The sequence below is a fragment of the Vidua chalybeata genome, chromosome 12 (assembly GCF_026979565.1).
Source record: "Vidua chalybeata isolate OUT-0048 chromosome 12, bVidCha1 merged haplotype, whole genome shotgun sequence".
NCBI classification, from domain to species: domain Eukaryota; kingdom Metazoa; phylum Chordata; class Aves; order Passeriformes; family Viduidae; genus Vidua; species Vidua chalybeata.
Window position 1 is genome coordinate 18,597,646 of NC_071541.1, and position 13,877 is coordinate 18,611,522.

The 13,877-nt window shown below is 39.8% G+C and overlaps 1 protein-coding gene across 1 annotated transcript in view; it reads left to right on the forward strand.

The window, feature by feature from the left end:
- ATG7 (autophagy related 7) overlaps positions 1-13,877 on the forward strand; it is a 75,954-nt gene that overhangs the window by 8,234 nt on the left and 53,843 nt on the right. Inside the window, exons 10-16 of the mRNA XM_053953691.1 lie at positions 748-892; positions 1,465-1,623; positions 4,090-4,284; positions 6,905-7,108; positions 7,348-7,463; positions 8,072-8,147; positions 9,483-9,563. Coding sequence (XP_053809666.1) covers positions 748-892; positions 1,465-1,623; positions 4,090-4,284; positions 6,905-7,108; positions 7,348-7,463; positions 8,072-8,147; positions 9,483-9,563 — 976 coding nt within the window. The remainder of the gene's footprint in view (positions 1-747; positions 893-1,464; positions 1,624-4,089; positions 4,285-6,904; positions 7,109-7,347; positions 7,464-8,071; positions 8,148-9,482; positions 9,564-13,877) is intronic.

A 13,877-nucleotide genomic window follows, 5' to 3' on the forward strand; every position in this document is an offset into this window, starting at 1 on the left:
GGAAATTCTCAGAGTCTTCACAGACATTCAATAAAGTTCATCTCAGGGTTCTTAATTCTTTAGGTTTCTTGACCTTCTTTACTTGTGTAAATTATCTAAGTGCTTCCCAAAGAGGTGTTGGTAAAATGCCAGCCTTGCCAACTGCCATTTAAATCCTTGTTGGACAAATAATTTTCTGGATGCTGAAAAGATTTTATTTATGATGTGTGAGGGAATGAAACTTGCAGGAATCTGAGAGCTGTGGTGGTCTGGCTTGGTGAGAGTTTTAACACCCTGTGTTTGATGGGTATAAAAATCTGCCCCTTGCTTGAACACACATTTCCTACTTCATTTTCTTTCTCAAACTTCCACAAAGAATTGCCCACATGCTTTAGGCACAAGTGGAGTATTTCACGTTAAGGGCAGGTGTAACTGGGTACAGGAAACCAGTTTTAGTCTAAAAAAGAAAAAAAAAATGTATGGACAAGTTATCTGTCTTAGCACTCAGCTTAACAGGAATCTTGGCTGAGATACCATTTTTATTTCCTACTTGCATTAATTTTATTACTAAAATCTTAGTTTTGGATTGTTACTTTTTCAGAAGCCCTTGTCTGTTTTTCATATTACCTATGTGTTACACTGCTGAATTCTTTCTCTCCTTTAAAAAAATTCTTTTAAGTTAACTCATTCAGCTGAAATATCACTAATTCCTTTGCTGGTGAGGCACAGGAGGGTTCAGAAGTTGTTGTTATTTATTCCATGGCACAGGTTGGCAGAATCATCTGTGGATCTGAATTTGAAGTTGATGTGCTGGAGGTTGGTGCCTACTCTGGATTTGGAGAAGATTGTGGCTGCCAAGTGTCTGCTGCTGGGAGCTGGCACCCTGGGCTGTAGTGTTGCAAGGACCTTGATGGTAAATCCTTAATCTCACCAATAATCTCCTGTTTCTCATAAGATCTATATTTGTTTATTTTCTTTTGTCCAGCTGCCGTGACACATCGGAGACAAATTGCATTCTCTGCATCAGAATACACAGAATGCACATCAGTTATATTATAAATTGCAGGGAGGAGGTGAGATCTGTACCTAAGGGAAATAAATAACTCCAGTTCTGCTGACATGAGATAGTAAGGGAACCTTGGCAGAATATTTTGAATTTATATTAAAAAAAGAAATCCTGGAAGAAATTAACAAGCTATAAAGACCAAACTCACAGTGAAACACTTGAAATGACTGTGCTGGTCATTCCTTTCAGGGATGTTCACCCCTTTCCACAGAATTCGGCAGGATTTGAGGGATTTCTGTTAAATGCTATACTTGGACCTACTAAATTGTCCGTTCCCTTATTTCAGTTATCTCAAATAATTGCAAAAGCTTTTGTAGCTTAAAAAAGTGGACAGAACTCAACGTTGAGTGTGTGGCATTCCTCAAAAAGATTTCCCAAGGCTTTTCTAATTATCTTTATTAACTTTTGTTCTCCTTTAGGGCTGGGGGGTGAGGAAGATCACTTTTGTGGACAATGCAAAGATCTCCTACTCCAACCCCGTGCGGCAGCCGCTCTACGAGTTCGAGGATTGCCTGAGTGGGGGCAAGCCCAAGGCTCTGGCAGCAGCAGAGAGGCTGCAGAAAATCTTCCCAGGAGTGGTGAGATCATTATTTCCATGCTGCTGTCACTGGGGAAAAAAGGAAAAAAAAAAAAAGAAAAAAAAAAAGTGACTTTAAATTGCTATTCCAAGTTTTAGTAGTTAAAACACCGCACAGGTGTTCTGAAATATTTCAGTTGGTTACTGAAATATTTTACTTCAAATTTCTGTTCCTGGAAACTTTATTGAGGTAAATATCTGTAGCAATGAAATAGAATTAAGTGATTTTGTAGCTTATTGATAGTGAAGTGAATTTTTTTCCTGTCTAGGGTGTCCTAAGGAGCTTTGAGTAATGCCAGGTCAGACATATTAATTGTTTACTCTGGGAGCAGGTCTTGAGGGAAGTAATAAATGTATTTTTGAGATTTCCTATTATGTTTTAGACCCCAAATTTGCAATTTTCTCTAAATTGATGTTCTACATTAGAAGATATTGCTTAGTTTTTAACTGCCAGCAAAGAGAACAACATACAGTCCCCTTTTTTAAATGTCATTCTAATATTTTCTAAGATGGTAACTAAATATTTTGGATAATTTGGAGGCATTTTAAAACTTTTCTTAGATTCCTGAGATTTTGGGACTCTGTGGAATGAGCAAGATCTTTCTTTGGGGATATGTATGGACATTTACTCCTCTGTAAAATAATGCCAATGTGCCCTTTGAGCTCTTTTTGCCGTTGTTGGGCTGCCAAAGTGCACCTCAATCACTTTGGCTGGTGACTGCTGTCTTAGTTTTGAGGGACAGTTATTCAGATAAAATTGTTGGAGCTGCCAGACTTGACTCTATTCCTACCGCTACAATGCCTGGATTGAGCTTATTTTGAAATTCTGGTAGGATTTTAGTATTTACAAACCACATTGACCATTTTGTGGTGCAGTTAGTTCCAGCTTATTTATTTTAATTTCTTAAACAAAAACTTTCCCTCCTGAGTCACCAGCAGTGTCAGCTGAGCTGATCTAATCAATCAGCACAGGCTTGATGAGTTATCCATGAATACTTGACTCAGGCACAGCATGGAAAAGGCACAGCCTTTTGGAGGAGATAATGACCCTGAAATGAAAGCCTGCCCCAGTAATTTCCTGATGTCTGTGGTGATGGTACAGAGGGGGAAAAAAAGGTGGATCCTTTGGTATGGTTAATGCAGCTGTTCCCCACAGTCATTTCTCCAAGCTGCTAGGTGGGCCTGCTTCTTTTTATCCTCAGGGGTATTTATATATTTATATGTTTATGTATGTTTATAATTTATGTATTTATATATGTTATTTATGCATGTTCACCCTTCTGGTCATTTGACTCACCTGGATTTATGAGTTGTGCAGGTAATTAATTGGGCTGTGCAAAGGCACATTCCACCAACCTTCCTTTCCTCTCTTCCCATGGAATTTTATGCTTGGTTCATCCAGTTTTTACATTTTGGTTTTTACCTTTTCCTGCAGTGCCAAGCAGGGAGGCTTTGGCAAGGCTTGTACTTCTGTAACATAAATGAGGGATCCATCCTCGCCTTCCAGCAGATGGTGGCAGCTTGTGCTGACACATTTCCAGAGGAGTGAATGAATTGTTTGCACTGTACATGCATTGTGTAGATGCTGATTTGGCTCAATATTTGCTCTCAGTATGTCCTGCCCAAGGAAGGGGCTGGAAGAGGGAGATGTTTCTGCCACAGGGACAAACTCCTCCAGCTCTGCTGTGACAAGTCTCAGAAGTGCTTTTTGCTGTCTCATGTTCCCACATGGCTGGGGAATTACAGGGAAATCATCTGAGGCTGTTGTTCTTCTCAGGAATTGAAAATAAAGAGCAGCGTGTGTGATGCTGCACGTGGCTGTGACTGAGGCAGGATTTAGCAGCAGAAATGCAAACTGCAGCCTGTTAAAATCGTGTGGGAAGGGGCTGGAAAGAGACTCAGGACACAAGTTTTAATCACAGATCATAATCATGTGTAAATGTGGCTGCTTGGCTTGGGGGTGGTGTTTGTAACCCCTGGGATCAGGAGCAGTTCCACCCTGTTCTTGTAGAGATTTGCTAGGCCTGCTAAGACTTTGAGTCTGTTCTGCATAAATACAGACTGAGAAACTCCAGCACTGTGCTTTGGTGCACAGCACTGCCACACAGAGAGGTGGAAGGAGCAGAGCTGCCGTCCTGACAAAGGGATACTGAATTTGTGCTCTGATTTGTGTTGAATTTTACACCTGTTTAATCACAGGGTTACCTTCTGGTGATTTTCTGTCTGCTTCCCTCCAGAGCTGTGAGGGCAATAACATGAGCATCCCCATGCCAGGCCACAAAGTGAATTTTTCACCTGTTTAATCACAAGGTTGTCTTCTGAACTGATGATTTTCTGTCTGCCTCTCTCCAGAGCTCTGAAGGTTATAACATGAGCATCCCCATGCCAGGCCACAAAGTGAATTTTTCACCTGTTTAATCACAAGGTTGTCTTCTGAACTGATGGTTTTCTGTCTGCCTCTCTCCAGAGCTCTGAAGGTTATAACATGAGCATCCCCATGCCAGGCCACCCAGTGAATTTTTCGGAGGTGACGATGGCCCAGGCTCGGAAGGACGTGGCGCAGCTGGAGGAGCTCATCGAGGCCCACGACGTGGTGTTCCTGCTGATGGACACTCGGGAGAGCCGCTGGCTGCCCGCTGTCATCGCAGCCAGCAAGAGGAAGGTGTGCTACAATCCAGTCATTTCCTTGCCTTTCAATCTCCCTTTATCCTAAATCCATTTCTGGCCCTGAGCAATGGGCTTCTGTTTCTTGATAGCACAAATGAACTTCCCTTTGCCAGTGCAGAGATCAGTGTCCCTTTAGTGAGGGCTTCTCTGGATTACAAACTTTACACTGAGCTGTAAGTGTGTGTAACTTGATCACTTAATCCTCCTGGCCTTGCACCTGTGGTCATTCTCTCTATTTTAGCTGTTTAAAAACAGCACAGAAATGACAAAAAGAGCAAGTTTGCAAAGCTTGTGGTCTCCTTAACAGAAATCCGATCCCATTCTCCAGAGGACTGACTCTCCGTGTTTGTTACAAAATAAAATAAATAATATTAACCCTTCACACAGCCCAGGCAGAGTGTTCTTAGCATTGTGTTTGTGCTACTCATGGACACAAAATTCCTGCTACCTACTGAGCAGCAGTTTATTTGGAGCAGGAGTTTGAGGCAGAAATCATGCGAATAAAGCAATTTCTGATTTTTCTGTTCTCTGTCAGAGCCGCCAATATGAGCATCTTGAAGTTCACTTTTTGAATCTTTTTGAAAACAATTCAAATCGGTCAACTCCCAATTATTATGTGAATTGGCTGATTTTTATTACTATTTGATATTGTTATCACAAAATATTCACGTTGTTTGGGTACCATATAGCACTTTTTTTCTTCAACTCAGCCCAAACTCTACTTTCAACAGTTTTCAGAAGTTTTTAAAAAAGTTTTTTAAAGTTTTCTACTTTAACAGTTTTTCAAAAATTCCATTTCAAAATTCCAAAATTTGAAGCTGGGAAGTGCCAGGGCCAGCCTACTCTTCCACATGGTATGGTTGGGAATTTCCAGCAATATGTGGAGTTTTATGTGCATATTTTATATGAATCCTGTCTGGTTTAATCAGGATAAAGTAGTTTTATGATCTCCAAAACTTCTCTCCCATGTTTTCTTAGCCAGCAGTGCCCCCCTACATTTTTCTTGCAGCATTCATATAATTTTAAGGATAAATTTTGAAACTTTTTTGTGTTGGGAGTTCTCTGTCACTGAAGAAACACAGCAGGGAAATCTCGAGGTGTCCAAAGAAATGCTCAGTATTTTATGTTGGTAAACACTCAATGAGAGCTCTGCTTCAGATGTGATTTTGTGTGGCACCTGCAGATCTCAAGTACTGCACAGTTTGGCCCCAGAGGTCTCAAAAAGGAAATAAAGGAGATGGTGAGAGATGATTTGTGTACAATGCACACCACCAGGTCTGGGTAGCAGCAGGAGTTGTTCTCCCCACTTCACCATTCGAGTGCCTTGATGATCTTTGCCATTCCTGCAGTCCTTGCCCAAAACAAGCACCTCAGACAAACCAACCCCTCAAATGCTAAATCCTCATGTCAGATGTTAAATCTCTGTTCCTGCTGAGCACTGGACCTTCTTAAAATTTGCTTCTTTTTTATTTTGGTAATCCATGCCAAAAAATACTTTTCCATTTGTCTCTTGTACTTTTCCATTGTCTCTTTATCAAAAGCAGATGATTTTTTTTTAATTAAGGCTCAATTAGTTAGAATGAAATAGTTACCTGCCTGTAAGCTGAGAAGAAAGGACCAGAAAGATTGCAGTGGGGATTCTTTAACAATATTAGTAATTTCTGCTATTAGCAGCTCTTAGTCATATTTTGGAAGTGGAACACCATATTCAGGTTTTACAGGCAGATGCAGTGAGAAGAAGCAATCTTTTAATTGCTGTAGCCCTGGACAGATTCAACAGCAGGGTTCCACTTCAGGACTGAGGAAAAATAAACTACTCCAAGGCTGAAAGAATATGCAGAAATAATTGGAAATACTGAGAACGATGATGAGACTCAAAGCTGGCTAATTAAGATGACTAATTCTTGAGAGAGCTTCCCTCAGAGTTCTTCTTTTAAATAATTCCTGGCTGGGAGAATGAAAAACGAGGAAGTGCTGCACCAGAATTTCTATCAACAGGAGCTGCAGATGAAGCAGTGCATCTTCCTTTATATTTGGCTGGCTGCAGCCACCACTGTGTTCATATTTGTGCTCCAGATTCCTCTGTGCACTTGCCACAAAGTGGAGAGAAAGGGGAAATGAGGACAGAGGAATTGTGCAGCACAGCTGCTCCTGCTCCCCATGTGACTAAGCAGATGCAGATGAAGCCCATAAGTGATCATTAATTGCTTTCCTTACTGAGCAGAAATTGCTTTGGATAACAGATGGCATTTCATTGCTTGAAGCTGCTGCTGCTTTTTTGTCACAAGTTTGTGTAACAACTAGAGGGAGTCATTCATTCAGAGCAGATTGCCCTGAAAGGCTCAGGGAAGGACAAGGCTTTGTGACTTTCTGAAACAGACTTTTATTTTGGTTTTGGTTTTTTTCTAAGGGCTTGACATGTGGAATTCTGCACCTTTCACAAACTCTGTTGTTTATGGCTAAGGTGGTAAATATGCAGTTAATGGGTTGCTCATCCATCTACAGCCTGTGGGTTTTTTGGCATTTATAGTGAATAAAAACCTCGAGGCTGCTTTTTTCTTCCCCTCCCTTTTTGGCTCACTTAAAATCTGTTGTTCTCTCTTTATTGTTCACAGTTGGTCATCAACGCTGCCTTGGGATTTGACACTTTTGTTGTTATGAGACACGGCCTAAAGAAACCAAAACAGCAAGAATCTGGTGATTCACGTTTCAGCAACGCCTCTGCTTCTTCTGATCTGCTGGGATCCTCTCTTTTCTCAAATATCCCTGGCTACAAACTGGGCTGCTACTTCTGCAATGATGTTGTGGCACCAGGGGATGTGAGTAGAACCTTATGCAAATGGTGATTATGTCTCTCTTCCTTTGGGACTGGAATTTTTATTTGGTTTTAATGGTGTTTCATAAAGGGATCTGCGCTGTGTTGATGCACATGAGGTAGAGAAATAGCTGATTTTCATTTGGAAGATGACAGATATGATTTGCACAGCACTAGAGGTGTCCTGTACAGGGCACCTTTGGAGTTGTTCTGCCTTCCCTTCAGAGCTGTCTGTGTTTGTAGTCCACCAGGGATCGGACACTGGACCAGCAGTGCACGGTCAGTCGGCCTGGACTGGCCATGGTGGCTGGAGCCCTGGCAGTGGAGCTGATGGTTTCTGTCCTGCAGCATCCAGAAGGGTGAGCCATTGCTGCTGTTCTCTGAGCAATCAGACCAATTGAATAGAATCTTTAGTGAGGAGGAGGAATTGCACCTCAAGGACAATTCTGTGAGGGGGATGTTGTCTGTGAATTAAAATTAATGCAATGTGCAGTGTTTGAGGGAACTGCTTCATCAAGTCTTAAGTTTTTCTTCTGTCTCTGAATTTAACCTCAGAAAAGTATTAAGAATCTTTCAAAAGAAGAGGATGTTGCTGTTAGTAATCTTGGATTCCTTTTCCTTTGATGAGGAGCTGTTGTAATGTGAAGGGCTTTGAGATAAGCCCCGTGTTGCAAATCTTATTTAAAACTCTGTGTGTGATACAGAAAATTACTCTGAAATTCTGCACCTTGAACGTGAGGCTTGTTTATTCTCATTAAAACCTGGGAGAGAAAAAGTGACTTAGGAGTTGAAGATGAGTCTCAGACTGATTTATATGTATTTCTCATGCTGAGTCTTGGTTCCTACAAAACAGACTTTCCACATAGATCCCTTGACTCATTCGAAGCTGTAACAAAATGTCTGGAAGCTGACTGGAAATTCTGAGTGTGTTGTCTTGCTCTAATTTTCCCTGTTGTGTTTTTGGCAGTGGTTATGCTGTGGCCAGCAGCAGTGATGACAGAATGAATGAACCACCCACTTCCCTTGGGCTTGTTCCTCACCAGGTAAATAATTGGTGATAAAACCTTTTGTTGAAGAGCTGGGAACTGATCATCACAGATGTTGTGTCTTTAAAAAAATGCTGATTACATTCCCCAGAGGACTGACTCTCCATGTTCATTAAAAATAAAAATAAATATAAATAATTAGTATTATATATTAGAATATTAATATATTATATTATATAATAATATATATTGTATTATAATAGATTAGATATTAGATTATATATTATATATAATATTATATATTATTATATATATTTTGTAGTATTATGTACTATTATTTTGTAGTATTATGTACTATTATTTTATATATTAAATAATACTATTAATATAGAGATATCATATTATTTGTTAATAAATAATTAATATTAACCCATTACACAGCCCAGGCGGGGTGTGTGCTACTCATGGACACAAAATTCCTGGTACCTACTGAGCAGCAGTTTGTTGGGAGCAGGAATTTGGAGCAGAAATTAAGTGAATAAAGCAATTTCTGACTTTTCTGTTCTCCATCAGAGGCGCCAACATGAGCATCTTAAAGTTCACTTTTTGAATCTCCTCAGAGTTTGAAATCAATTCAAATCAGCCAACTCCCAATTATTATGTGAATTGGCTGATTTTAATTATTTACTATTGTTATCACAAAATCTTCATGTTGTTTTGGTGCCATACAGCACTTTTTTCTTCAACTCAACCCAAACTCTACTTTCAAATGTGTTAACAGTTGTTCAAAAATTCAGTTTTAAAACTTCAAAATTGAGGTGTTATTCGTTGTACTGCAGAGTTTGTTAAGTTCTGTGCCTGGTAACATCTCTTCATTGTAATAAACAGATTAAAAAGGGTGATCAGTACTCCCAGGAGTTCACAATTGAAGTGATCAAACCCTGCTGCAAAACGTTTTCAGAGCTCCCTCTGCTAGCAGAAATAGTGGTCTGGAAATTTAAAATTGCCTATCAGTAATACCATATTAACATCATTATTGAGGAATGAACAACAGTTAAGAGTTCAGACTCTAGAAATGGGGAAAAAATGTGTTTAAGCTGTCACACCATGACTTTTTATTTTTCGTGGAGCTTTGCACTCTGAAAAGGCCAACTGCAGATGGTGCTGTGCCTCTTTTTCTGGTGAAATAATGCTGCATTTAGGCAATTGTGCCATTATTTGTACAGAAAAAAGCAGTAATATGGACACAGTATAAATTCACTATAAGTTTTATTGGGAGTGACTGTTTGAACGTGATATTCTTGTTATGGAGTGTGTATATGTCCAGTTCATGTTGAATTTTGGAAATGGTTAAAATAGTAATGTGATTTTTTTTTCTTTTTCATCTTCTAGATCCGAGGATTTTTATCCAGATTTGATAATGTTCTTCCAGTCAGCCTGGCATTTGATAAGTGCACAGCCTGTTCAGCCAAGGTAAGGCTGAGTTTGTGCATTTCTAGGTCAATTTTGGGGAACTTTTTGACATTTTCTCTGACTTCTTTAGGGCTTGGAATCTGTTCCCACTTCAGCTAAAAGTTCTTTTTCCCTCATAATCTTCTTTTTTAGCTGTTTTCCAAGTTTCTTTGGCATCACCTCTTAGCATGGTGCTCTTTTTATCTCCACATAAATGCTGCCATCAGCTGAAGAATCCAAGCAGAGATTGACCAAGACATTCCTGAAAAGGTCATCACAAAAATACTGTCATTATCTTTCAGCTTTGTAGAAAGAAATGAGATTGGTCTTATTTAAGAAATCCTTTCTGATGTCTGAAATTGAATAAATACCCCTTTAGCCTTCTGCAGCTTAATGCCTTTCCAAATAGGCAAAATTGTCGAAATTTCTGGTTTGTGATATGAAACCGACAAAGAATGAACAATTGAGGGGAAAAATTGCTTCTTACCATTTCTTTATTGAGCAGATTGTTGATTTTGCTGCTGGATTTTGCTGCCAGTCCTGAGTCACCTCAGAGTTCCCAGCTGTTTCTTGGCTCTCTGGGGCAGTTCTTGCATTGTTTCCCTCTCCTGTGGCCTTCAAAAGTTCCCTCTGGCAAGTTTTTTCTGGCCGTGGAGTGCAACTTCCAGAAGTTTTCCCTGGGATCTCTCAGCAGGGAGATTCAGAGGGTTTTTGCCTCATGGTTTGGAGTGCCATGAATTTATTTCACCCCCCCTGTACCTTGAGGAAGTGCTTGCAGGAAGTTCTTTCTGTTCCTTTCTCTGCCCTCGTCCTCCTTTCAAAGAGCCATCAAACAATAATGGGGCACTGGCATCTTTAGGAGAACTTGCACAATATCTTCTTCTCCAGTGATCCTTTTTTTTTTCCCTCTGGGCTATCTGGGTACATCTGACAAGTTTTGAAGGACTCTCAATGTGCATTTTCTCTTCAAAAGTTGAAGCACTAAAGTTGAGTGTTTCTAAAAATAACAGCAGCTGGATCTACACTGCTGAAGAGCTGAAAGCTCAGCAGTAGCTGAAACCTTGATGGTGGAGAATTTAAACTGTTAGAAGAAGCTTTCTTCTTTCTCTTTTCCTCTTATTTTCTCCTTATCTCCAATTCAGGAAACAGTGCCATGTAAAAACAATAAAAACGTACATCCACGCAGATAAATTCAATGCAGGGATCAATTTTTCCTTAGCAAATCATTTCCTCTTGGAGGTCATTTTAAGAGAGCCCCGTTTTACATAAACAGACTTGATGATTTAATAAAAACTGCCTTGGATTTTAGCAGCTGTGCTATTCCCAGAGAGATCACTTTTCATGTGGTTTGGGGATTGAATTTCTTGTGTGCTGAAAAGGTTGCTCCATTGGCTCACGGATTTCCTTACAGTAGAAACACAGCTTTTGTTTACTTTGCTAACTTTATTTATTAGCATAAGAATATGTCACCCTGCATTATGGGGAAATCCGATGCTGATGCTTTGAAATGACAAATCCAATTATGATTTAATTGCAGTCTCTATGTTGGTTTGTTGTGTGAGGGTTTGTTTTTTAATAAGGTAATTTAGTATTTCATCCTGCTCCATGTCAGAATTACTGGAGGTTCAGACTTTCAGCACAGATAGAATTTAATTTGCTGGCATTGTGTTCATTGTGTTTTCCTTTTGTCAGCATTCTCCATCTTGAGATCTTGTCACTCTGTAACTCTTAAAGCACAAAACGAATGAATTGGGAATTTTAGAAGAATTCCAGTACATCCTGAAGCCATCCAGCCCAGCTAGAGGACTCAGGAGAAGCTGCTAATGATCTGCATGTTTGGAGATTTGAGTCCTTTTCATTTTGACTCGGGCATTTCTTCATTTCTCTGCTTTTGAAGCTGCAGAGGCCAGACATGCAAGCGGCCAACTCTTCCTTACCCAGAATTGTCCTGCCCAGGCCAGTGCCAGAGAAGCTTCCTGCAGGCAGTTGTTCAGGAGTTTTGGGATGGTCGCAGCAGGAAACCAATCTGTTTTTATTCTGGGCCAATTTTTCCTTGTATGATTCCCCCTCTGTCTTATTCTGCTCCTGCAGAAGCTGTGCTGGAATGTCAAATATCCCTGTCAGAGCTCAGGGCACCGAGAGAGCAGCGAGAGCTCTTCTGGTGCCAAACTTGTTCTGGCACCAGCAAGGGAGACTCCTGAGTTCTTGAGGATGGATATTTGTTGGACAATACTTTTGTCTGACTTAGAGATGGGACAACTGAGAGGCACTTTGAAAACCTTTATTCCATTTTAGTCTCATGAGAAGAGTGAGACAATACAGATGTCGTAATTCACGCTATCACAATTAGAAGCTGAGAATTTCCTAATTACAAAACACTATAAGCATTTATTGGCCTATCAGCTTTTTACACCATACTATAGATGCCTTAAAGCCAATCATCTAAAACTCCTCATAAATCTTACTACAATGTATCTTTCATAGTTCTAGTTCTCTAAAGTATCTAATCCTATTTACAAAGCCATCCTTTGGACCTTGTTTCTAGCTCCATTTCTCTCTCAACAATATCTGTCCTATTCCATGGCATTTCTAAATCAGCATTTCTTATCTCAAAGTTTACATACAAATACATACTGTGTAAACCTTCTATCAAGCCCTAAAAACTCTCTACAAATCCCACAGCTACTCATTTGTAACAACTGCTTTACTTACAGGAGAGAACGTTAGTTATTACTGACTGGGCTAATTAACCTGTTTACCCTGGTGGGGCAAAATTGGGCTGTTTGCTCTTTATGTTATAGTGAGAAGTGTTGCAATTCCTTGGGAAACAGATCTGACTGATCCTTGCAGAAAACTGGTTAAAGCCTTAAATTCTGAATGTTAAAAAATGGATGTATTTTAATGCAAAACTACCAGTGTTCCTGTTTTAATGAGGGCAATGAACATTTCCTTTTATTGCTCCCCTTCTTGTGCATCATGCAATGAACGGGGAGACCCCACAGATGCAGAGTTTAATGTCACAAGAGATAATTGCCACCAAGCAACCCGGATATAAAGATGTAGAAAGCCTCTCTTTTTACCCATAGCTCACATTTCTTCCAGAATTAAAATTTAGCACCCATGTGCTGGAAATCTCACTTTTTCTCCTTAAAGAGATTTCTCTTTTCCCCTACTACAGTCATTCTCATGTGTAACTACCCCCACTATGAAATGTATAAAAATCAGCACAAGGTTCTCTGCTAATTTTCAAGTTCTTTCCCACCTTTCTGCTCCATTTGCTGGGAACTTGAGCTGCTGAAGTGGCTTTTTACCCGCTGAGTTCACGCTGAATGTTTCTCAGTTTCATTGCGTGTCACGAAGGGGCAGACACTGGGATCAGGGATGGCATTGTTGGCATTATGTTACAATTTCTGTTTTCAGTCAGGATATTCCCCTGCCCTTGCAGATGTTTTCCCTTTTTACCATCTCAGGAATACATGAAACCCTTCTGCTGTGGCATTTACTGAGCGCTGGGGTTGCGTAAGTTATTTATGAGTGTTTCAGTTTGGAAATCTGTCATCAAGGAGCCTCAACAATGCTCTCATTGTTCTCCTCTGCTAACTGCTGTGCCTGCATTTTGATTTGAAATTGTTCTGATCACTTATGACAGCAACCTGCAAGATTCACTCACTCACTGATGTTTTTCAGTTGAGATAATTCTGATTTTGATTCCAGGCCCTTCAGATTTGCCCTGACTGCACCAAGACATTCCTCTGTGCTTTCTCCCAGTAGCAATGGATGATCTGTCAATGAAATTCCTTTAAATCTTTTTATATTATACATTTCTCAATTCAAGTATTGTGTGGATGTAAAAGTCATGGGGGAAAAAAGCCTTGGTTGTTCCTGTGCTAAAAAAAATGAAAAAGTCTCTTGCAGATCTTGCAGAAATTATGAAGGAAATGGGGAGAAATGTTTGTCCTTCAGGAATGAAGATTTCAAAAATTTAAGAGAATGTTTCACTGACTTCACAGCACAGCTACAGAAACAATTCTTTTAAAACAGAGTCCATATATAACTTTCCTTATTTCCTGAATTTACATGTGTGAGCATTTGACAAGTCTCTGTACAGTGCAGCCTCTGTATTAATACTGGATAGATTTCATTGAGACTTGAAGAATGAATTGTTAATACACCCAGGCACGTTCTCAGCATCCTGAGTTAAATGCAGGATTTCTTTTAGAAATGAATAAAAATGAATTTTCCCATTGTTACATTTAAATTTCAAAATAGCAGGGTTTAAAGGAAAGAGGAAACCTGCCATTGTTCGAGACAATGGAATAATTTCTGACAGGTTGT